This window comes from Pseudophryne corroboree, chromosome 7, assembly GCF_028390025.1.
Source record: "Pseudophryne corroboree isolate aPseCor3 chromosome 7, aPseCor3.hap2, whole genome shotgun sequence".
Classification (NCBI taxonomy): domain Eukaryota; kingdom Metazoa; phylum Chordata; class Amphibia; order Anura; family Myobatrachidae; genus Pseudophryne; species Pseudophryne corroboree.
This window is the reverse complement of record NC_086450.1, coordinates 284768716-284795027: the sequence shown is the minus strand read 5'-3', so window position 1 is coordinate 284795027 and position 26312 is coordinate 284768716. Positions and strand designations below refer to the sequence as shown.

Below are 26312 nucleotides of genomic sequence, written 5' to 3'. Positions count from 1 at the left end.
GGCTTTGACAGCGTGGCTCTTGAAGCTTCCGTCTTGAGGGCCAAGGGTTTTTCTGAGGCGGTCATTCAAACTATGTTGATGGCCCGTAAGCCGGCTTCTGCTCAGATTTACCATAGGGTCTGGAATTCTTACTTTACTTGGTGCGCCTCTCATCATGATGTTTTCAAGTTTAGTACGGCAAAACTGTTGGCCTTCCTACAACAGGGCCTGGAATTAGGCCTTCGTCTGGCCTCCTTCATGGTTCACATTTCTGCCTTGTCAGTTTGGTTTCAGAGAAAGATTGCTGCCCTACCTGATGTTCATACCTTAACTCAGGGTGCGTTGCGGATTCAACCTCCTTATGTACCACCTGTGGCCCCTTGGGATCTGACGGTGGTTCTGGAGGCCTTGCAAGAGTCTTCATTTGAACCTCTTGCATCTGCAGACCTTAAGTGGCTTTCCCTTAAGGTTTTGTTTTTGCTGGCTATCACTTCAGCTAGAAGGGTCTCGGACTTGGGTGCCTTATCCTGTAAGTACCCCTATCTGATTTTTCACCGTGACCGGGCGGTTCTTAGAACGCGTCCGGGTTATTTATCCAAGGTGGTGTCTTCCTTCCACCTTAACCAGGAGGTTGTGGTTCCGGCCTTTAATTCTCCTGAGTTGTCATCTAAAGAGCGGTCTTTGGATGTGGTACGGGCTCTCCGTATCTGTGAAGAGACCCTCCTCCATTCGGAAATCTGATTCTCTTTTTGTACTGTTTAGTTTTCACAAACGCGGCTGGCCTGCTAACAAGCAGACCTTGGCCAGATGGATTAGAATGGTGATTGCACATGCTTATGTACAGGCTGGCCTTCCAGCTCCTGCTACCATTAAAGCCCATTCTACTCTGTCTGTTGGACCTTCTTGGGCGGCCCGCCGTGGTGCGACCCTTGAACAATTGTGCAAAGCGGCTACGTGGTCCTCCGAGAACACATTCATAAGGTTCTATGCCTTTGATACTTCCGCCTCCCAGGATGCTTCGTTTGGACGCCGGGTTCTTGTGCCCGCTACAGTGTGTCCCCTCCCATAAGGAACTGCTTTAGGACATCCCGATGTTAATCCTTTGGAGCCCAGTGTACCCCGCAGCAGATAACTAGATTTATGATAAGAACTTACCGTTTGTTAAATCTCTTTCTGCGAGGTACACTGGGCTCCACAAGGCGCCCACCCACTGGCTTCTTTGGGTTGGTATGGCATTAGCCGCTGACACCCTCTCCTGTAGTGAGTGTGTGGTGTATGTGGCTACTCACGATTGTCGTCTCTGGTACCTGCTACTGCATTGGACTGGTTAACGAAACTGAGCTCCTGTGCACAGAGGCAGGGTTATAGAGGAGGCGGCGCTATGCATTTTGGGAACAGTCAAAGCTTTGAACCTGTTGATACCTCGGATCAAGATCCTACTCTACACCCCGATGTTAATCCTTGTGGAGCCCAGTGTACCTCGCAGAAAGATTTAACAACGGTAAGTTCTTACCATAAATCTCGTTTTTTGTACACTCATAAGCACTTTAATAGGTGGCTTTAGTTTACCAGTTAGATTATAGATTAATTTTCTTTCATTTTTATTTTAAATGCTTATTTTTGGCATATTTTACCTAGCAAATAAAATAAAAAAAAATAGGATTTTAATTACCTACCGGTAAATCCTTTTCTCGTAGTCCGTAGAAGAAGCTGGTGTCCATATTAGTACCATGAGGTATAGACTGGTCCACCTGGAGCCATTGGCACTTTCAGAGTTTAATAGTTTGGGCTGGCTCCTCCCTCTATGCCCCTCCTACCAGACTCAGTCTAGAAACTGTGCCCGAGGAGACGACATACTTCGAGAGAAGGGAAAACATAGATAGTGGCGAGATTCATACCAGCTCACACAACAAGGCAAATCCGGCCAACATGCCGGAAAACTCAGCAACAGCTGAAACAGTACTGACAGTTAAGAACGCAGAACTTACCTAGAAACCAGGCAGTACTGATCCAAACAACCACTGCAGGATAAAGAAACGCTTGGCGGGCGTCCAGCGTCCTCTACGGACTACGAGAAAAGGATTTACCTGTAGGTAATTAAAATCCTATTTTCTCTTGCGTCCTAGAGGAGGCTGGGGTCCATATTAGTACCATGGGGATGTACCAAAGCTCCCAGAACGGGAGGGAGAGCGTGCAGGTTCCTGCAGAACTGCTTGACCAAACTTGAGGTCATCAGAGGCCAAAGTATCGAACTTGTAAAACTTATCAAACGTGTTCGATCCAGACCAAGTAGCTGCTCGGCAAAGCTATACAGCCGAGACACCCCGGGCAGCTGCCCAGGAAGAACCCACCTTACGAGTAGAGTGGGCCTTAACAGATTTTGGACACGGCAATCCTGCCGTAGAATATGCATGCTGGATGGTGAACCTGATCCAGCGGGAAATCGACTGCTTAGAAGCAGGACACCCAATTTTCTTGGGATCATAGAGGATAGAGAGTCAGATTTTCTGTGACGTGCCATCCTCTTAACATTAATCTTCAAAGCCCTCACAACATCCAAGGCCTTTGAAGCAATTGAGGAGTCAGTAGCCACTGGCACCACAATAGGTTGGTTGATATGAAAAGCCGACACAACCTTAGGAAGGAACTGTTGACAAGTTCTGAGTTCCTCCCTATCTTCATGGAAGACCAGATAGGAACTTTTTACAGGACAAAGCCCCCAATTCCGACACACGTCGAGCCGAGGCCAAGGCCAACAAAGTTACCGTTTTCCACGTGAGAAACTTTTTTTCAGCCTCCTGTAGAGGCTCAAACCAATCCGATTGCAGGAAATGCAACACCACAACAAGATCCCAGGGTGCCTTTGGCGCCTCAAAGGGAGGCTGGATGTGCAGAACCCCTTTCAAAAAGGTCTGAACCTCAGGGAGGACAGCCAATTGTTTCTGGAAGAAAATGGACAAAGCTGAGATCTGGACCTTGATGGAGCCCAATCTCAGGCCCATATCCACACCTGCTTGCAGGAAAAGGAGAAAACGTCCAAGTTGAAACTCCACCGCAAGAAATTTCTTGGATTCACACCAAGACACACATTTTTTCCAAAATTCGATGGTAATGTTTAGCCGTCCCACCCCCACGTATCCTTTGGTGCATGTGTAGGTGAGATCCCGACCACTGGTCCAAGAGATCCAGTTGAAAGGATCGAGCATGAAACCTTCCGTACTGCAGAGCCTCGTAGGAGGCAACCATCTTCCACAGAAGGCGGATGCACTGATAAACCGACACCCTGGCAGGCTTCAAGACATCCCGAACCATGGTTTGAATCGCCAACGCTTTCTCCACCGGTAGAAACACCCTCTGCACCTCCGTGTCGAGGATCATTCCCAGGAAAGACAGCCTCCTTGTCAGCTCCAGATGAGACTTTGGAAGGTTCAGAATCCAACCTTGCTCCTTGAGCAGATGCATCGTGAAAGCAATGGATCTTAACAACTTCTCCTTGGACGATGCCTTGATCAGCAGATCGTCCAGATACGGAATTATGTTCACCCCCTGCTTGCGGAGGAGAAACATCATCTCTGCCATCACCTTGGTGAAGACCCTCGGTGCCGTGGGGAGACTGAACGGCAGTGCCTGAAACTGATAGTGATCGTCTAACAGTGCAAACCTGAGATAAGCCTGATGCGGCAAACAAATAAGAATGTGGAGGTACGCATCCTTGATGTCCATGGACACCAGGAACTCCCCCTCTGTCAGTCCTGAGATAACTGCCCTCAATGACTCCATCTTGATTTTGAAGTCTCTGAGATGACGGTTCAAAAATTTCAAGTTCAGAATTGGCCTTACTTAACCATCCGGCTTCGGAACCACAAAAAGGTTCGAATAGTAACCCTTGGTCAACTGATGAGGTGGAACTAGAACAATGACCTCGGACACTATCAATTTTCGGATAGCGTCCAGTAGAATAGCTCTGTCTGCCGGCAAAGCCTGCAAGCCTGATTTGAAGAATCTGTGAGGTGGGATAGTTTGAAACTCCAGCCTGTACCCCCGGGACACAATATCCTGTATCCAGGGGTCCAGGCCAGACGACACCCAGACGTGGCTGAAATGCCGGAGTCTTGCTCCCACCTGACATTCCTCCAGGTTTTGCGGTCCACCGTCGTGCTGAGGACTTTGAGGTACCAGAAGTCTGCTTCTGATCCTGGGAACATGCGGGAGCAGGCTTTTTGGATTTGGCACGACCACCTCTAAAGAAGGTGTGAGAGGGCTGCTTCTTTCTAGGCCTAGTGGGCCGAAAGGACTGTGACGTGTTGGGAGTAAAAGGCTTCTTCGTATCCGGTGCAGCTGAGGGGAGAGAAGGAGACTTACCCGCTGTAGCCGTGGCAATCCACGCATCCAGCGCCTCCTCAAACACTTTTCCTGGATTCCGCGTCCGCAGACCATTGGCGCAGCCAGATACCCCTGCGAGCCTAGACGGACGTGGAGGAGATCCCCACAGCCATGGAGCACAGATCCTTCATGGATTCTGCCACCTTCCGTCACCTTTATCCATCGTAGTCAAGTCCTCCTGCAGAGTGATTGACCACTTTGCTATAGCTTTTGAAATCCATGCACAGGCAATAGTAGGCCGCAGTATAGCCCCTGAAGCAGTGTATATGGATTTGAGCGTAGCATCCACTTTGCGATCTGCCATGTCTTTCACGGTACTGGTAAGACCATCTGTTTTGACAGCCTAGAGCCAGAGGTGTCAACTATAGGCGGAGACTCCCATATTTTTCTATCATCTTCCGGGAAGGGAAAAGCAACCAGAACCCTTTTAGGTATCTGGAGTTTTTTCTCTGGGTTTTCCCAGGCTTTTTCAAATATAGCATTTAATTCCTTAGATGCCGGGAAGGTGAGAGGGGCTTTCTTACTGTCTGTGAAAAAGGCCTCCTCAACCTGCTCAGGAGGTGTGTCAGAAATATGTAACACATCCCGCATGGCCTCAATCATCAACTGCACCCCCTTAGCAAGTGATGCCGACTCCATCGACACATCCCCATCACCGTCTGCTGTGTCAGAATCGGTATCGGTGTCATCCTGCATAATCTGGGCAAGAACACGTTTGTGAGAATGTACCGCAGGGGGCCCCGAGGGAGCAGTATCGGACCAAACTGCCATAGAGGCCTGCAATACCTGAGTAGCATGCTCAGTCCTTGCAACCCTTTCAGAAATCTGAGAAACAGTCCCCCTAAGAGAGGTTAACCACTCCGGTTCTCTAGCTGGGATCTGCGCTACAACAGTGCAATCCTGATTTACATGGGATGGGATCTTCCTGAGACGATAAATCCTCTGCAGCACATGAGACACTGTCTCTAGACATGTTTACTTGTACACCCCACATACACACAGGGTACAGGGCAGACAGAGTCCTTCCCCCCCCCCCCCCCCCCCAAGAATGGCAGAGAGACACAGATATTGGAGCCAACCCACACCCAGCGCTATATAGGCATAGGGAGACCCTTAACCAGCGCTGACTGTGTCCCGTAATAGATGACAGTCTATACATATCCTCCCCTCCCTTCTATAACCCCCTGGTACCGTACAGATAGCTGGAGGTGCTCTGGAGGGACTGCTCTTCCACTGGCAGCGTGTCTGCAGGCAGGAAAATGGTGCTGAACGCTGCTGGGTCCGCTCTTAGGAGAATCTCCGCCCCCGTAATGGTGCGGTCTTCCTGCTCTTCCTAGATTATACTGGCCTGAGGATTTTGTGCTGGCTGAGATCCACGGACCCCGACAGGCTTTCTGGTCAGTGTAGGGTTAAGACGCCGGCTCAGGGCGCCCCCCACAGTGCCGCACCTATGTACCGCTGAGCTCCCCGGAGAGCAGTTAGTACTGCGCTTTTACCCTGTAGCCGCCATCTTCACATCGGCTCCTTGCTTGTTAGGGAGCCGTTGACTCACTCGCCACACTTCAGCTCTGTAAGGCGGTGCGGCATGCTGCTGGGGTGAGCGTTCCCCTGCAGCGGGTAGCGATCTATCCCCTCTGGAGCTCAGTGTCCAGTCAGCAGAGACAATGGCTCAGACCCCGCAGGGCGGACACTGCTCCCCCCCTCAGTCCCTCGATGCAGGGAGGCTGTTGCCAGCAGCTTCCCTGTAAAAACAAAAACTATCTCTAAACCAACTTTTCTAACGAAGCTCAGTAGAGCTCTCCTAGCTGTGACCGGCTCCTCCGGGCACATTTTCTAAACAGAGTCTGGTAGGAGGGGCGTAGAGGGAGGAGCTAGCCCACACTGTTAAACTCTTAAAGTGCCAATGGCTCCTGGTGGACCCGTGTATACCCCATGGTACTAATATGGACCCCAGCATCCTCGAGGACGTAAAAGAAAAAGTATTTCTGCAGCGGGGTACACTGGTATTTCACAGGGAAAAACATTGGGGTGTAGAGTTGGATCTTGATCCGAGAAACCAACAGGCTAAAGCTCTGACAGTTCCCAGGATGCATTGCCCCGCCTCCAGGCATTGGAGCCCAGTTTGTAAGTTGGTGCCTGCATAGCAGCCCTGAAAAGAGCTTTTTCAGAAGACATCTAGGGCCGCAGCACTTTCTGTGTCATTCTAACATGCAGTGCTGCTGCTCCATCACCTCCCCCAGCAGCGCTGCATACTCCCATGGCCTGGTTCCCGGGTACTTGTAGCGGAGGCGCACCGGATTTCAGGCATACACCGCTGACACGCTCCTGGATCGCGCAGCTGCACATCAGGGAGGAGGTAAGAGGGTCCCCCAGGTGGGACCTGCCAAAAATAGAGGTCCCAGGAGACGGACTGCAACGCTGGCGAGGACACTGTACTTCACAGGGACCCCACTATATCCACCAGGACAGGAAACACAGGTCGGATTTACTAAAATCCGTTTAATATAGGCTCCGTAGTACTCGGTGGTGAGGCCCAGCATAGGAGATAAGGCGCTGACCTGTAGCCCCTCCCCCAGCTCCGGGCGCAATCCACTGCTGCTGTTCCTGCCCTGGAGCTGAATTTCTCTCTCCCTCACTCCCTGACAGAGATTTTAGCACCATCTTCACTTCTAGCTGGGCTGATCTCTGGGACTGCAGGGCTCTGTCTCCTATGTAAAGCCGCCTGTCTCATCAGCGCTGTGCATTTACAGGCATTTAAGTATTCTACATGTCATTTTAGATAGTGTTAGTTAAGAACAAGTGTACTGCTATCTGAATATTTAGTACAAGTATTCTGTGATATACATCCAGTATCTACTGTGCATTGTTATACCTATCCGCATACATATTTATATGTAGTTTTACTAGTCCAGTGCAGTTTTATTGTTCATATGTAATAACCTCTGCATCGTACATGTGACTGAGTGTACATGTAGCTGTTGTGCGGCAGGGTCCTATCTATCTATTAATATATATATATATATATATATATATATATATAAATGTGTGTGTGCCATACACTCAGTCAACCTGCAGCACCTGTGGCCAATCAGGACCCACCCTGGGCAGCGTTCTCAAGTCTGCTGACTACACTTGTGACACGTCTTACGTCCCCTCTGGGACCTCCTGTGCCATTGCAGCCACATATTGTCCCTGTAGTTAATCCGCCCTAGGCGGATACTCTGTCTACCCAATCACAACAATTAAATCAATCTTTGGTTAGACAAAAGTACACCACGCTCCTCTGTGACCAAGTGGTCATCTAAACGGGCTATTTCTTCCTCACAATCCACTAATATTTCGGATAATTCCTCCGATGAGGATGGGGAATATACTGATCCGTCAGATACTGATACAGTTGCTTCTGATGAGGAATCTACAACCCAGGTTGATGATCCTGACCTAGTGGCGGCTCTTAAGCTAATTCTTCAAATAGATGATGACATTGAGCCTCCTACTGCATCTAAGAAACCTGAGAAGTTCAAATGTCAGAAGGTTGCTAAAGTAGTCTTACCACATTCTGACCGTTTAATTGACATACATCAGGAATCCTGGTCGTCTCCAGGAAATAAATTTTCCCTGTCTAAAAAGATGTTAGCTCGTTATCCCTGTGGAGTTGAGCAACAAGTGGAAAACTCCACCGTCTGTGAACTCTCATGTCGCCAGTCTTGTGGTGTCCTTTAACTCTGTCTTTCACCACTGTGACCTCACTGAAGGAACCGACGGATAAGCGCGTGGAGGGATGTCTGAAGTCTATTTACTCCCTTACTGGCGCTGTACATAGGCCCACTATGGCAGCATCCTGGGGTGCGAAAGGTATTGAAGCATGGTTTCAGGCAATTGAGGATGAGCTGCCTCAGGATTTTTCTGACACTGCCAGACAATCTGTCTTATATTACCACAGCCTCTCACTGTATTCAGGAGGCGGCCTCTGATGCAGGTGTAATGACGGCCAAGGCATCTACTACGTCTATCCTGGCTCGTCGAATTATGTGGTTGAGGTCCTGGAAGGTGGACCTGGACTCCAAAAAGACCTTGGTGGTGCTCTTTTTTTCAGGGAGACATCCTATTTGGGGAGGATTTGAACAAGATTGTAACTGACTTGGCTACTGCCAAGATTGCGTGTCTCCCAAATACTGATCCTTCTGTTCTGAAGGCTAAGATTACCACCTTTCATTCCTTTCGACCTCCAGGAAAAGCAAAAGGTCAGGTGTATCCGCGACAGGCTCGTGCTTCCAAAACCACTAAGCCTAAATCTAAACAATCCTGGGCTGCCCATCAGCCTGCTTCCAAACAAGACAAGCCTGCTGCATATGACGGGCCAGCCCTTCCCCTGGGGTACCCCAGGGTGGGAGGCCGACTTCTGCAGTTCGCCCAGGCCTGGTTAAAGACCACTTTGGCCGCCTGGGTGCGGGAAGTTGTCTCTCACAGGTACTCAATCTCTTTCAAGAGACATCCCCCTCGCCAGTTTTGCACAACTGTTATCCCTGCGGATCCGTTAAAGACGCAAGCTCTAGACTTGGTTGTACAATACTTCCTGGATACAGGAGTGGTAGTGCCGGTACTTCTGTCGGGGTTACTATTCGACCCTGTTTCTAGTTCCGAAACCAAATGGGTCCTTCCGGCCTATACTCAACCTCAAATCATTGAACAAGTTTGTGAGAGTATCCAAATTCCGTATGGAAACTCTGCGCTCTATAGTGCTGGCCATGGAACCCGAAGACTATATGGTATCCCCGGACCTTTCAGGATGCTTACATGCATATATATTGGTAGATGCTCAATTAGCTTAGTGATATCATTCAGGTGCTCGAAAGGGAGGGGTATTTCCATTACCCCAATCTGGGTATAAGATTAACCAGCAAGGAGCCACATGATAATGGCTCCTTACTACAATATGTCTGAGCTAAGAGCTACCTACCTTGGAGCAACCCCATAATGCTCCATGTGGCATGTCAGGGCCTGCACCTCCTCCTAATGCAGGAACCTCTCTGCCTCTCACAACAAACATATATATTGGTAGATGCTCAATTAGCTTAGTGATATCATTCAGGTGCTCGAAAGGGAGGGGTATTTCTAAGCAAGAAAAAAAGGCATTTGTTTCCCCCAGCAACCTGAATGATAACCGTAACCAGATATAAATTCGACATGATCATAGAATTCAGAGATCTTCGTTACACATATTTGCGCAAATGTGTGAATAAGCCCCAAAGCCGCATCAAGGCGTCTCTGTATATTTGGGGTCCCTAGCGCTATATCTAGGTGCAGGGTGTGGCACCCCAAAACACCAGCATAAGCCAGAAAGCCCAGCGTAGCATACCAGTGAAAAAACTGCATGCACATAACTATTGCCATGTCGCATCAGCAGTATCTGCGGTTTGCTATTGGCAACCTACATTATCAATTACAGGCACTGCATTTTGGATTGGTCACGACCCCTAGGATCTTCACCAAGGTCATGGCCATGATGACGGCTCTTCTCTGCCGTCAGGGTATCAGGATCCTGCCATATCTGGACGACTTGCTGATCCTGGCGAACTCCCAATAGGTTCTCTTCAGTCATCTGGAACTTACGGTCCATTTCCTACAAGCCCACGGGTGGTTCATCAACTGAAAAAAATCCTCGTTGGTCCCTGCTCAGAGCATGGTGCACTACTGGACACACACAACCAACGATTGTTTTTGTCTCCAGAGAAAATCCTGAAACTTCAGGACAGGATCAGATATTTCCTCTCTCGCCCAAGAGTGTCAATACACTCGGCGATGCAAGTACTAGGCTTCATGGTGTCTGCTTTCGACATGGTAGAGTACGCTCGATTTCATTCCCGCCCTCTGCAGAGGTTAATTCTTTCCAAGTGGGACGGCCTGCCTCATCGGATCAGGTCTCAAATGATCTTCTTGACTTCGGAGGTTTGTCTGTCACTGAGCTGGTGGCTACAGGACCAACCATTGAGCAGGTGCCGTCCCTTCTGGATCTCCAACTGGGTCCTCCTGACAACAGATGCCAGTCTCCGGGGTTGGGGCACGGTGTTGGAGTAACACACTCTCCAGGGTCGGTGGACCAGGGAGGAGTCTCTCCCGATAAATATTCTGGAATTGCGGGCGGTGTTAAATGAGTTGACACTGGCCCTGCCTCTAGTACAGAACAGGCCTGTTCAAGTACAATCAGACAACGCCACCACGGTGGCGTACATAAATCATCAAGGCGGCACTCGAAGCCGCATGGCAATGCTGGAAGTATCAAATATCGGAGCGCCATCTGCCAGCAATATCGGCAGTGTTCATCCCCGGAGTCCTCAACTGGGAAGCGGACTTCCTCAGTCGTCAGGATGTTCACGCCGCCGAAGAGTGGAGTCTTCATCCGGAAGTCTTTCAACTCCTAGTGGACAAGTGGGGCCTACCAGACCTAGACCTGATGGCGTCTCGACACAATCACAAGGTTTTGATCTTTGCATTCTGGACAAAGGATCCTCAAGCAGCGTTCGTGGACGCACTGGCAATTCCATGTAACTTTCGGCTACCATACGTGTTCCCTCCAGTGTCACTCCTGCCCAGGGTACTTTGGAAGTTCAAGCAAGAAAAAGGAATACCATTTCTAGTCACTCCAGCGTGGCTCAGACGGCATTGGTTCTCAGATCTGCAGGGTCTATCCTCTTCTACTTCAACGCCCATACCTCCTCGTTCAGGGCCCTTGTGTCTATCTGGATCTGGCCAGACTGGCTTTGACGGCGTGGCTCTTGAAGCATCACTCCTGAAGGCCAAGGGATTCTCTGAGGCGGTTATTCAAACTATGTTGAAGGCCCGCAGACCGGATTCTGCTCTGATTTATTACAGGGTCTGGAATTCTTCTTTTACATGGTGTGCTGCTAAGAATTATGATGCCTATTCGTTCAGAACTTCTAGGCTTTTGGCTTTTCTGCAACAAGGCCTAGATTTAGGCCTTCGTCTGGCCTCCCTCAAGGTTCATATATCTGCCTTGTCGGTGTGATTTCAGAGGAAAATTGCGTCTCTTCCTGACGTTCATACTTTCACTCAGGGTGTATTAAGGATTCTGCCTCCCTATGTCCCTCCTGTGGCTCCATGGGATCGGTCTGTTGTCTTGAATGCCCTACAAGAGTCTCCATTCGAACCTCTTGAGTCTGTGCATCTTAAATGTCTTACACTTAAGGTCATGTTTTCATTGGCTATTGCCTCTGCTAGGAGGGTGTCGGACTTAGGCGCTTTGTCCTGTCGTCCACCCTTTCTGATTTTTCACAGTGACCGGGCAGTTCTTTAAACTCGCCCTGGTTATCTGCCTATGGTGGTATCATTTTTTCATCTTAACCAAGAGATTGTAGTTCCGGCCTTCATCTCTTCTGGTTTGTCCTTCAAAGAGCAGTTTTTGGATGTGGTACGGGCTCTCCCTATTTACGTAGAGAGGTCAGATATCCTTTACGTACTTTTTAGTTTTCACAAACGTGGCTGGCTGGCGAATAAGCAGACCTTGGCCAGATGGATTAGAATATTGATTGCACAAGCCTATGTGCAAGCTGGTCTCCCAGCTCCTGCTGCTATCAACGCTCGGTCTATTGGACCCTTCTGGGCGGCCCGCCGAGGTGCGTCCGCTGAACAATTTGTGCAAGGCGGCTACGTGGTCCTCTGTGAACATGTTCATCATGTTCTATGCCTTCGATACTACCAGGATGCCTCCTTTGGACGTCGGGTTCTTGTACCCGCTACAGTGCGTCCCCTCCCATGAGGAACTGCTTTAGGACATCCCTGATGTTGTTCCCTGTGAAATACCAGTGTACGTCGCTGCAGAAAGAGATTTATGGTAGTCTTACCTTAAATCTTTCTGCGAGGTACACTGGATTCCACAGGGCGCCCACCCTGACGCACTTAGCTTCTTTGGGTTTGTATAGCATTAGCCGCTGGTTCCTTCTCCTGTCGTGAGAATGTGGTTCTTTGTGACTAACATCTGCCGTCTCTTTTACCTGCTACTGCATTGGACTGGTTAACGAAACTGAGCTCCAGTGCTTGGAGGCGGCGCTATAGAGGAGGTGGTGCAGTGCATCTTGGGAACAGTCAAAGCTTTAGCCTGTTGGTGCCTCGGATCAAGATCCAGCTCTACACTCCCGATGTTATTCCCTGTGGAATCCAGTGTACCTAGCTGAAAGAGATTTAACTATGGTAAGTCTACCATAAATCTCCTTTTTGTTGCTTGATTAGTGTTTGACCATTTCCTTATAATACATCTTTCTTCTTTTTGTCACAGCAAAGAGAGCAGAATGAATGGTCAGTATCAGCAGCCACAGGACAGTTTAAACAATGACAATAAGTAAGTATCACTGTTTTATATCGATGCAGTTCCGCTTTTATTACATTTGGAAGGTATTGATTATCTGGATAATACTTTATTTATAATACTGGATGTACTTTAAAAAGGGCAAACAATCTTTCATTGTATAAAGTGTTAATTAAGGAAATAGTGGTGCTGCTCTTTTCATATGGCATCATGCTACATAAATCTCATTCTGTGTGATTTTGTGCAAATATCACCATCTGAAAATGGTTTGGTGAAGACCGTTTGTGTTAAGATGTAGATATATATGTTCTACCAATTTTTAAAACCCAGGCATTTTTTTGAAAACCGATGATACCATTTGCTTATTCATATTTAGAATTGCTTTCTCCGCAGGTATTCCTTGTTTGCAGTAGTTAATCACCAGGGAACCTTGGAGAGTGGGCATTACACAAGCTTCATCAGACAACACAAAGACCAGTGGTTCAAGTGTGATGATGCTATTATCACCAAGGCTAGCATTAAAGATGTTCTAGATAGCGAAGGGTGAGTTGGACACTGCATTGGTAAATTTACAGTCAATCATCTGGGTAATACTGTACATTTGCATATACAGGTTGAGAATCACACATTTTTGGTTCCCCTACTGAGATAATGACACACACATACTGTATATATTATATAATATATCTATATATACACATAATATATAATATATATTTCATTATATAGGGGGACCCATTATGCAGGGGACCCAAAAATGTGGGATTTTGGGTAAGGGATACTCAACCTGTATTTTGTAGTACATAAGAAACACTCCCTTTTTTTTTTTTTTTTTCTCTGCTCATCATAAAAGGGATAAATTGGAGTGCAACATAGAAAGTAATTCCTCAATTTGGCAGTCGTATACATTTCTTGGTGTAATAGCAATCCAGGTGAGAGCATATGTCAGATAAAATAATAGTGATGCAATATACATTGGGCTGTAATCAGGATGGAAGTCATCTGATGGCGTTGTTTTTTTATTTATTTATTTACTGTAGGACCTGCGTCTTTGCCTTTTTTACCCAGATTATGTCATTTTTAATGAATTTTGCTCCAAATTCACTAATGATGTGCATGTTACTGAGTATTAGTATAGCACATTAAGATGCACATTTTAAGAAAAAACCCAAAGTCTGTGTCAAGCCATACGGTGCGATTTGAGTATATGTGGACACATCAGCATGATACCACTGGGAAGTGGAGAGAGTTTGTTGAAGGTTAGTCTCCCATTTACACTATAATGGGAACTTGGCTACTGAGGACACGGTAAAGCTGTGTAAGTCTTGCCATATCGGGCACATCGTCTAGCTTCTACCCACTATGTCGCTGATGATGCGCACTCCCGCTTGTCAGCAACATCCTCCATTGACCCTCCATGCAGGTTTAATGGGGATGTCATTAGCGAGGGCGGCAGCATGCCCCCACCCCTCGCTCTGACGCGGTCCACATCGGTAAGTGTGTGTTGTGCTTGCCAGTGCCAGGTCCTATCGCTGCCGATGTCTGGCTGGGTGCACATAGTATAGTGTGTACCAACCTTAAGGAGTATACAGCACCAGAAGGAATTTTGACTCTTACAGTTGTACTTAGTGAGTTGAGAGAGTTTAGGACAAAGGGACATACTAATGGGAGACTAGATAGTATTTAAATAAGTCAGTTGCAGGAAAAGGAGCATAATATGGTATCTGCTAGAGCTTTCATAGACAAAGTATGAGAAGAAAGGGTCATCTCATCATACAGGACAACGAATCTGTTCCACACTTAAACGGAAATGAAGGTGGAGAAGAGACAAGCTGAATGGAGTCTCATATTCAGAGGAAGCCATAAATTGTCAAACAGTTGGAGGTCAGAAGCTATGGCAGATTCCTAGTTTACCCAAGGTTTATAGTCGAACATATAGAACCAGTATCACAAGTATCACAAGTATGTCAGTAAACAGGCATTCTTGTAATACATTTTTTGCTTGAATATCTCAAACAATTAAGTACCGGATCTAAGTAGTAGGGAGGTAGCAAGCCCAAGGCTATTTAGTTAAAGACCCTTTTTCTTGCACAGTAAATTTGCAGCTAGTACACGTAAACACATATAGGTATATGCAATTGCGGTCGAATTCCCGAAATTGTTGAATTTTGGGTCATTTTCGCCCCAAAAAAAAATTCGCCTATGCAATTCAGTGCTTTCCGACCAAAAAACGGACTTTTAAAATTCGACTTTTTGAAATTCGAATTTTTGCAAATTCGACTTTTCTGCAATGATACAAGTGCTGCAATTCGACAAAAGCATATTCAATTCAAGTTTGGAAATTCGACAGCAGTGCTTTTAAACAGCAAATTCGTCATTTTCAATCCGCCACACTTTGGAGGGTGAAAACAATAAAAAAAAATTTAAACATATTTTTTTTGGTGTTTTTTTTTTTTAGGAATAGCATATCTATTTATATTAGAAGGGATTACCGTATTTTTTGGACCATAAGACGCACTTTTTCTCCCCAAAAATGTGGGGGGAAAAGTATGTGCGTCTTATGGAGCGAATAAGACGTTTGCGGGTAGCGGGTAGTGGCGGCGGAGGCTGGCGGGTAGCGGCGGGTCCTGGATGCTACTGCTGCGCCGTCATCAGCAGAGCGGCCACAACTCAGCAGCAGAGCCGGCGTCCTGTAACTCCCCTGCTCCCCCATACCACCTCCCTCCTCAGGAGAGCAGGGAACCACTGGTACTGTCGGGTAGCGGCGGCCGGCGGGTAGCGGCGGGTCCTGGATGCTGCTGCTGTGCCGTCATCAGAGCGCAGAGCGGCCACATCTCAGCAGCAGAGCCGGCGTCATGTGACTCCCCCGCTCCCCCCCACCTCCTCCCTTCTCAGGAGACGCAGGGAACCACTGGTACTGTCAGTGTGTGTGTGTGTGTGTGTATGCTCGCTCTGATGTGTGTCTGTGTATGCTGGCTCTGACAGAAGGCTGCACTGTATTCTTGAGTCTGAGAAATCACAGAAATATCTCTTAGAGGTCAGAATATTTTTTTCCCAGTACTCTAAAAACTAGGTGCGTCTTATGGTCAGGTGCGTCTTATGGTCCAAAAAATACGGTAGGTACTTTTTTTTTTTTTTGGAGGCACAAATATTATTTATATATTTTTTAAAATATTATTTTTTTTTAATTTTTTTTTATTGCTGGAACGGTAAAATCCTTAAAAAAAATGGCGTGGGGTCCCCCCTCCAAAGCATAACCAGCCTCGGGCTTTTCGAGCTGGTCCTGGTTCTAAAAATGCGGGGGAAAAATTGACAGGGGATCCCCCGTATTTTTAAAACCAGCACCGGACTCTGGTGCTGGTGCCAAAAATACGGGGGACAAAACGAGCAGGGGTCCCCCGTATTTTTCACACCAGCATCGGGCTCCACTAGCTGGACAGATAATGCCACAGCCGGGGGTCACTTTTATGCCGTGCCCTGCGGCCGTGGCATTAAATATCCAACTAGTCACCCCTGGCCGGGGTACCCTGGGGGAGTGGGGACCCCTTCAATCAAGGGGTCCCCCCCCCAGCCACCCAAGGGCCAGGGGTGAAGCCCGAGGCTGTCCCCCCCCATCCAATGGGCTGCGGATGGGGGGGCTGATAGCCTTTTGTGATAATGAAAAGAATATTGTTTTTTCCAGCAGTACTACAAGTCCCAGCAAGCCTCCCCCGCAAGCTGGTACTTGGAGAACCACAAGTACCAGCATGCGGGAGAAAAACGGGTCCGCTGGTACCTGTAGTACTACTGGGGAAAAAATACCCAAATAAAAACAGGACACACACACCGTGACAGTAAAACTTTATTTCATACGTCGACACACACATACTTACCTATGTTCACACGCCGACATCGGTCCTCTTCTCCATGTAGAATCCACGGATACCTGAAAATAAAAGATCAATATACTCACCTCAGCCATGGTCCAGAGATACATCCACGTACTTGGCAAAAAAAGAAAACGAACACACGGGCCACCGGACTGAAAGGGGTCCCATGCTGACACATGAGACCCCTTTCCACGAATGAGACCTGTCAGTGACAGCTGTCACACAAAGGTCTCTACAGCCAATCAGGAAGCGCAACTTCGTTGCGCTCACCTGATTGGCTGTGCGCTGTCTGAACTCAGACAGCACATCGCACAGCCCCGTCCATTATATTCAATGGTGGGAACTTAGCGGCTAGCGGTGAGGTCACCCGCCGGTCAGCGGCTGACCGCGGGTAACCCCACCGCTAGCCGCTAAGTTCCCACCATTGAAACTAATGGAGCGGCTTTGCGATGCGCTGTTACAGCACAGACAGCGCACAGCCAATCAGGTGAGCGCCACGGAAGTAGCGCTTCCTGATTGGCTGAAGGGACTTCAGTGACAGGAGTCACGTGATGTCCCGGCATTCGGGAGAAAGGGGTCTGATGTGAAAGCATGGGACCCCTTTCAGTCCGGTGGTTCGGGTGTTTGCGTTTTGTTATTTTGCCAAGTACGTGGATTATTTTCTGGACGTGGATGTACCTCTGGACGCTGGAAGGTGAGTATAATTTTTTCACAGGTACCCTCGGATCATCGGAGACCGTGGCAGTCGGCGTGTCAACATAGGTAAGTATGTGTGTGTCGGTAGTGTGTAATAAAGTTTTACTATCAAGGTGTCTGTGTACTGTTTTTATTTGGGTATTTTTTTTCCAGTAGTACTACAGGTACCAGCGGGCCCGTTTTTCTCCCGCATGCTGGTACTTGTGGTTCTCCAAGTACCAGCTTGTGGGGGAGGCTTGCTGGGACTTGTAGTACTGCTGAAAAAAACAATATTCTTTTCATTATCACAAAAGGCTATCAGCCCCCCCATCCGCAGCCCATTGGATGGGGGGGACAGCCTCGGGCTTCACCCCTGGCCCTTGGGTGGCTGGGGGGGGGACCCCTTGATTGTAGGGGTCCCCACTCCCCCAGGGTACCCCGGCCAGGGGTGACTAGTTGGGTAGTTAATGCCACGGCCGCAGGGCACGGCATAAAAGTGACCCCCGGCTGTGGCATTATTTGTCCAGCTAGTGGAGCCCGATGCTGGTGTTAAAAATACGGGGGACCCCTACTCTTTTTGTCCCCCGTATTTTTGGCACCAGGCGCAGAGCCCGGTGCTGGTTTTAAAAATACGGGGGATCCCTGCCCAATTTTTCCCCGTATTTTTAGAACAGGACCAGCTCGAAGAGCCCGAGGCTGGTTATGCTTTGGAGGGGGGACCCCACGCCATTTTTTTTCGGGTTTTTCCCGTTTTTTAAAATCGCGGCAAAATCCGCCAAATCGGCTGATTTTCGCCCGCGGGTCTGTCGAATCCGTTTTTCATTGAATATGGTGAATTCCGGCAGCCACCTGCCGGAATTCACCTGTCGAATTGAGTCGAATTAAAAAACGGCGAAAAATTGCCGCGATTCGCCGTGAATTGCATATACCCCATAGATTTCAGAAAAAGTGCCAACGCTATGGGTCAGCGCGTTCACAGCATCGGCGGAAAGGCTCACTTAACAGGGATTTTTGTTCAATCCTCCCTCAGACTCAAAACAGAAATCCTACGTAAGTGCAGCTTGCAAGCTTTGAGCGCTGTAATTGAATAGACTCGGCAGACCTATTAGCCTGCAGTTAGTTACCACAGCTATTTGAATCCGGCACTAAGTGTAACAAATAATTGGGCAGATGTATTAACCTGGAGAAGTCATAAGGAAGTGATAAACCAGTGATATGTGCAAGGTGATAAAGGCACCAGCCAATCAGCTCCAATATGTAAATTAACAGTTTGGATCTGATTGGCTGTTGCCTTTATCACCTTGCACATATCACTGGTTTATCACTTTCTTATGCCTTCTCCAGGTTAATACATCTGCCCCAATGTATGCAAAAATAGAAGAAATCAGAAAAGGAGCAAAAAAGTGGAGTGTTTCTGAAATTCCGGCATTACACAGTATTTCTAAATCTAAGGGTAGAGCCAACAGGTGGTCTTCAGTATGCTGACTGTCGGGATCCTGGCGCACAGTATATCGGCGCCGGAATCCCGACAGCCGGCATACCGACACTTTTTCTCACTCGTGGGGGTCCACGACCCCCCTGGAGGGAGAATAAAATAGCGTTGCGCCACCATGCCCGCAGGGGGCTCATTTGCGCTTGCCACGCTGTCTGTATGCCGGCGGTCGGGCTCCCGGCGCCGGTATGCTGGTCACCGGGAGCCTGGCCGCCGGCATACCATGCTACACCCGAGCCAACATTTCTTTGTTACCATGATGTTAGCGGTCGTTGTGCTCAGTGATGTGCCAGTGAAGAATCATGCCAGACAACCTACACAGCTTTGAGCACTATTAACGCTAGTTTCTCTCTGAGAACAGCGCCCCCACCCTCTGTCCCTTTCTTTTCCACTGCAGAATTTGTTTCTTACTAAGGACCCTTTCTTTATTGCGGTACTATCTACAGATGCAACAGTAAAAATTATACCTTTGCAATGCACCTAAGGCTGCTTGAAGTAGAATCGCCATGACGTGTCCACACCAATTGAAGCAATAAAATTAAAAGATAAATAGGAAACTTTTTCCTGGTACCACACTATAGATATAAATTTTGGTGTGAATTGACCTCAAAATTTCGTAAAGAGGTCAATAAGCGTTCAAAGTTATTATCCACAGACTGATTTTCAACGAGGATACTGATCATTGAGTCCAAATAGTTCTACCAGTTTCATATGCATATGAAATAAAACATTTGCATAATATAGTGTAGTATGTGAATTTGCTGTGAAAATGACGTTAGTACATATACAGGACTATGAACATGTGGATTCCAAATGTAACCAGAATACCCCCATACAGGGATATTAACTTTCACCGTGTTACTGGGTATCGGTCATTAGGTCGACCACTATTGGTCGACAGGGTGGCTAGGTCAACATGGTCATTAGGTCGACATGACTTTTTTTATGTGTCGTTTTCTTCGTAAAGTGACAGGGAACCCCAATTAGTGCACCGTTAGGCTCGGCACAGGTTCCTAATTGTACTCCACATGGATCGTAAGGTGTGAAAGTTAAAAAAAAAAAAAAAAAAAAATTTTTAAAAAGTGAAAAACTCATGTTGACCTTTTTCCATGTTGATCTAGTTCATGTCGACCAATAGTGGTCGACCTAATGACTGTAAGCAGTGTTACCTCCTGTGTATTTTACTTTAAAACAGGTATATGTCCAATAACTTTTTCCTCTTCATAATTCACCCTCTGGTATTTGCATGTTTATGGTTGCAGCATGGTACCCAGAAAAGGAATCCCCTCATAGTGTAATTGATATGTAGATAGATATATAATTAATTTTGCTCTGTATTTACTACAGAAGAAGGGATGGGGCCACAGTTAAGTTGCAAGGACATTCATAAAAATAAGGTAGATGAAAGTACATTTACAGAGGAGAAGGTCCTAACAGAACTTTCACAACTAAAAGTGGATAAATCAATGGGACCAGATGGGATACACCCAAGGATACTCAAAGAGCTAAAAGATGTGCTGGTTACACCGTTAACAGAATTATTTAACCAGTCACTAAATACAGGTGCCATTCCAGAGGACTGGAAAAGAGCAAATGTAGTTCCACTGCGCAAAAGTGGAAGCAAGGAAGAAGCAAGTAACTACAGACCAGTAAGCCTTACATCAGTAGTGGGGAAAGTAATGGAAAAACTATTAAAAGAAAGAGTTGTGGAATATCTTAAATCAAGCCGCTTACAGGATCCAAAACAGCATGGATTTACTGGTGGTAGATCATGCCAAACAAATCTTATTGACTTTTTTGACTCTGTGACGAAAATAATAGATCAAGGGGGAGCTGTAGATGTAGCATATCTAGACTTTAGTAAGGCATTTGACACTGTCCCACATCGCAGACTGCTAAATAAACTTGAAAGCGTGGGGGTGGATTATAAAACAGTTAAATGGATAAGAACCTGGTTGCAGGATAGGAAACAAACAGTTGTAGTTAATGGAGTGCAATCTATGGAGGGAAATGTTACCAGTGGAGTACCCCAGGGATCTGTACTTGGTCCAGTTCTCTTTAATATCTTTGTTGGTGACATTGCAGATGGTATTGAAGGGAAGGTATGCCTTTTTGCAGATGATACAAAGATATGCAACAGGGTAGACACACCGGGAGGGGTAAAACAAATGATTGATGACCTAGCTAGGCTTGAGAAATGGTCAAGAACGTGGCAACTACAGTTTAATGCTAAAAAATGCAAAATCATGCACTTGGGTCTCAAAAACCCAAAGGCTAAATATAGTATCAAGGGTACTATAATGGAAACTACTGAGGAGGAAAGGGATTTAGGAGTCACTATTTCAAGTGACTTGAAGGCAGGAAAGCAATGCAACAAAGCAATGAGAAAGGCAAGTCAGATGCTTGGTTGCATAGGGAGAGGAATCGGTAGCAGGAAAAAAGAAGTGATAATGCCACTGTATAGGTCATTGGTGCGGCCCCATCTGGAATACTGTATCCAGTTCTGGAGACCATATCTCCAGAAGGATATAAATACATTAGAGTGTACAAAGAAGGGCAACTAAAATGGTGCATGGCCTACATCACAAAACGTACCCGGAAAGACTAAAATATCTTAACATGTATAGTTTGGAGGAGAAGGGAAAGGGTAGACATGATAGAAACTTTCAAATATATCAAGGGTCTTAACAAAGTTCAGGAGGGAAACATTCTTCAAAGGAAGTATTAGAACTCGAGGACATACACTGAGACTGGAGGGGGGGGAGGTTCAGGGGAAATGTAAGGAAAAATTACTTCACAGAAAGGGTAGTGGATAAGTGAAATAGTCTCCCATCAGAGGTGGTAGAGGCTAAGACTGAAGAGCATTTTAAACATGCTTGGGATAGGCATATGAATATCCTTACAAAGAAGTAAGGTTCAAAAAGGGTTGAGATTACCTAAAGGATAAAAAAAAAGGGGCAGACTAGATGGGCCAAGTGGTTCTAATCTGCCGTCAAATTCTATGTTTCTATATATACATAGATATATAAATATATTTCTGCTGCGGGGTACACTGGGCTCCACAAGGATTAACATCGGGGTGTAGAGTAGGATCTTGATCCGAGGCACCAACAGGCTCAAAGCTTTGACTGTTCCCAAGATGCACAGCGCCGCCTCCTCTATAACCCCGCCTCCGTGCATAGGAGCTCAGTTTGTAAGTTGGTGCCGTGCAGTAAGCAGGCAATCAACAGGGGGGGCTGCCTTTGCAGCCCATATTATAGCTTAAATTAAAGAAAGAAGAAAAACTTTTAAGACTTCAAGGGCTGCAGCTTTTATGTACGTCATAAGACATACTTTGCTGCAGCTCCATCACTCCCGCACCCTGGTTGCCGGGTAACTACAGCAGAGGCTCCAGTGTCCTTCCTTTCAGTCACACACACACCCGCCGCTGCGCTCCAGGATCGCGTGGCCGCAGGTACAAGGGGAGGTAAGGGGTCTCTTGGCCCGCTGTTAACCGCGATCCGGTGCGGCCGTGGGAGGCAGGCCGCACGCGCTGGCGTGGGCACTAATCGGGCAGCCGCTCCACTAGTCACCGGGACACTGGGCACAGGTGGGGTTTTTTCCTCTCATAAAACCCCGTTTTTACATAGCCCGCAGCGCCCGGTGTGGAAGCCAGCAGGGGGATAAGGCATAACCTGTAGCCCCTCCCCCCAACCCCAGGGCGCCATTTCAGTGAATGATTCCGCCCTGGAACTGCATATCTTCCTCTCGCTCCCTGTCAGCTGCCATCATAACGGAGCTGAGCTGTTCCTGGGACTGCTGGGGGCAAATCCTCCTCTGTAAAGCTGTCTTATCGCCAGCGCTGTGCATTTTACAGGACACTTAAGTATTTTACCTGTCACTGGGACAGTGTTAGTTAACAAAGAGTGCATACATTCAGTGCTGTGTGGTACAAACACCCTGTGATATACATCCAGTATCCACTGTGTTTTGTTATATATACTGTGTACATATATATATATAGCTATACTGAGTATTACTTTGTATTGCTAGTCCAGTGCAGTTTTCTGGTGTATCATTTCTGCATGGTACGCTTGTGACTAAATATATGTGTGCATGTAGCTGCTGCGTGGCTGCCCTATCGGGTATTTCAGTCAGCGTGCTACTCCTATATTCTGTAACCTGAGGGGGCTAAGTGTAACAGGTTTTTCTATATAATATAGGTGCTTCTCAAGATATACTTGCTGTGTATTTTTCTTTGTGATTTATAGTCACCATATATCTCTTGGATTCCCGGTTTGTGCGGACAGGAAAGTCACACTTCACTGGGAGTTCTTGCTAGGTATATCGCTGCTAAGAATTGTACCTGGTTGCCTGATATTGTGCTTATTGTTATATCAGCTACACGAGGCAACGGAGCTGGGGCTTCTCCCACATTGCGTGGTGGTGATGCCGCAGACATTTTGGAGGAAAATTTGGCAGCAGAGAGTTCAGGTTCAGGGGGTTCCTCACCCCCCAGTGGATCCGTAGCAACGGGGGCAACAAAATGACCCACCTTGGGCTACCTTTTCCACGCTGTTAAACACGCTTGTAACTAAATTGGCACCCCCTGTGGGACCACCTGTGCCAATGCAGCAGTTTATGGTCCCTTCAATTAATCCGCCATGGGCAGATCAAATCTCCACTCAGTTACAGCAATTGAACTGGTCACTGACTAAATCTCTCTCTCACCCACCTAAGACTTGGATGTCTTCAAAACGAGCCATTACCTCCTCACAATCCACTGCTATCCCGGACACGTCCTCTGAGGAGGATGGTGCATATACTGACCCCACAGACACTGACTCAGATGCTTCTGATGGGGAAGGGAAGTCAATGGTGGATGTCCCTGATTTGATTGAGGCTATCAGGCTCATTCTTCAGGTCTCTGATGAACCTGAGCCTGAGGTTGTCTCTAAAAAGCCGGACAGATTTAAATGTAAGAAGGTGGTTAAACAAGTTTTACCTCATTCTCAACACCTGGCTGACATACGTCAGGAGTCCTGGGAAAATCCGGGGACGAAATTCACACCGAATAAGAGACTGTTGGCTTGCTATCCTCTCTCTCCGGAGCTATGTAAAAATTGGGAAACTCCTCCGCCTGTAGATTCTCATGTGGCATGCATGGTAGTTTCCTCTGCTCTGCCGGTAACTACCGTCACCTCTCTGAAGGAACCGATGGATAGACATTTGAAAGCGATTTACACCCTAACGGGGGCTGTGCATAGGCCAGCCATTGCAGCAACTTGGGCTGATGAAGCTGTCGAGGCGTGGGCTCAGGAGCTAGAGGCAGAACTGCCTTCTAATGCATCTGAGCATGCTCGACAATGTCTCTCGTATATTACCACGGCTTCTCTGTACCTTAAAGAGGCGGCATCTGATGCCGGGGTGCTAGCGGCCAAGGCTGCTACTACATCCGTCTTGGCCAGACGTATCCTTTGGTTGAGATCCTGGTCGGTGGATATGGATTCCAAAAAACCCTGGAGGTGCTTCCATTCAAGGGAGACATTCTCTTTGAAGAAGGCCTCAATAAGATTGTGGCTGATCTGGCTAATGCTAAAACTGCTTGCCTACCTAGTACGGCTCCTTCCACGCAGAAGGCTAAAAGTACTTTCCCTCGACCCTTACGTCCTCCAGGTAAAGCAAAAGGTCAGCTCGTGCTTCCAGACCTGCCAAGCCCAGACCGAAGCAAGCCTGGGCTGCCTGTTAGCCTGCTTCCAAAACTGACAAGCCTGCCGCATGACGGGGCGGGCCTCCCTCTGGGGGATCCCAGGGTAGGGGGCTGACTTCTAGGTTTTGCCCAGGAATGGTTGAAGACCACTTCCGATGCCTGGGTAAGGGAAGTCATCACTCGAGGTTACGCCGTATCCTTCAAGAATCGCCCCCCTCATCGATTTTGCCTGACAGATGTTCCTCTGGATCCGACAAAGGCAAACGCTCTGCACTCGTGGTAGTACAGGTGCCTCTTACTCAGAGAGGCAAGGGGTACTATTCACCGCTGTTTCTGCTGCGGGGTACACTGGGCTCCACAAGGAAAGACATAGGGGTGTAGAGTAGGATCTTGATCCGAGGCACCAACAGTATCAAAAGCTTTGACTGTTCCCAGAATGCACAGCGCCACCTCCTCTATAACCCCGCCTCCCTGCACAGGAGCTCAGTTTTGTAGTTGGTGCCGCAGATAGCAGGCACGTAACAGAGGGGCTGCTCCAGGCAGCCCTAAGAAGAGCTTTTAGAGAAGAAAAGTGAAGACTTCAAGGGCTGCAGCAGTGTGTACATGTCTAGTGACATTTACTGCTGCAGCTCCATCTCTCCCCAGCGGCGCTGTACACTCCCGAGCCCTGGTTGCCGGGTAACTACAGCAGGAGGCTCCGGTATTCTTCTAAAGTCAGGCACACGCGACGGGGGCTCTCCGGGATCGCGTGGCCGCGCTTGAGGAGGTGGTGAGTGGGTCCTGCTCGCGGGACCCGTACTTTATCGTGATCCGGCGCAGTCAGTGGGAGGCGGGCCGCGCGCGCTGGAGGTGGACACTGTGGCAGTACAGGCGATCCCACTAGATCACCAGGGCATTGGTGCAGGTCAGGTTTTCCCTTAAAACCGTTTTACTAGTAGCCCACAGTACCTGGTGTTTTTGCCAGCAGAGGGATAAGGCTTAGACCTGGAGCCCCTCCCCCAGCCCCAGGGCGCCATTTCCAGCAAATGTTCCCGCCCTGGAGCTGTATATCTGTCTCTCCCTCACTCCCTGGCAGTGTTTGGACGCCATTTCTCTCAGCTACACTGTTCCTGGGACTGCTTGGGCAAATCCTCCTGTGTAAAGCTGCCTGGTTGTCAGCACTGTGACTTTACATGACACTTAAGTATTCTACATGTCAATTAGACAGTGTTAGTTAAGAAAGAGTGCATTTAGTCAGGGTTCTCTGGTACAAGTACCCTGTGATATACATCCAGTTCTTACTGTGCAGTGTTATATTTATTGACTACATAGCTATATAAGCTGGTCCAGTGCAGTATTATTATTAGTAATAACCTCTGCATTGTTTACATGTGACTATATGTGTGTGCATTAGCTTGCTGAGTGGTTTCCATTTCGTGTCTCACTCAACTTGCTATCCCTATATTCTATAACCTGAGGGGACTTGGTGCGTCAGGTTTTATAATTATATAGGATTTTCACAAGATATACTCTAATACGTATTTTTCTCTGTGATTTTAGTCACCATATCTCTCCTGTATCTCTGCTTGTGCTGACTACACTGCGCAGGGGTTTGAGTAAGAGGTATTGTGCTGCTGCCAATTGTACTGTTACCTTGTACTGCAAGTTATATCATGTCTGCTTCTGAAGGTAACGGTTCTAGGGCTGAACACACTGCCGGTGTTGCTGAAGCCACGGACCCCTTTGAGGAGACTATAGCAGCTGTGGGCTCTGGTTCTGGGGGCTGCTTGCCCCCCAGTGGGACTGTGGCAACGGGGGTACATAATGACCCACCGTGGGCTACTTTCTCCACGCTTCTACATACGCTAGTTACTAAACTAACACCCCCTATGGGACCTCCTATGCCGGTGCAACCGTATGTGG

At 47.7% G+C, this 26312-nt stretch overlaps 1 protein-coding gene across 4 annotated transcripts in view; it reads left to right on the top strand.

Moving 5' to 3' along the window:
- Nucleotides 1-26312, top strand: part of LOC134945111 (ubiquitin carboxyl-terminal hydrolase 22-A) — a 459291-nt gene that overhangs the window by 391793 nt on the left and 41186 nt on the right. For all 4 annotated transcript variants that reach the window (XM_063934177.1, XM_063934176.1, XM_063934175.1 and 1 more), the window contains exons 13-14: nucleotides 12656-12718; nucleotides 13079-13228. In XM_063934177.1, the coding sequence (XP_063790247.1) occupies nucleotides 12656-12718; nucleotides 13079-13228 (213 nt within the window). The remainder of the gene's footprint in view (nucleotides 1-12655; nucleotides 12719-13078; nucleotides 13229-26312) is intronic.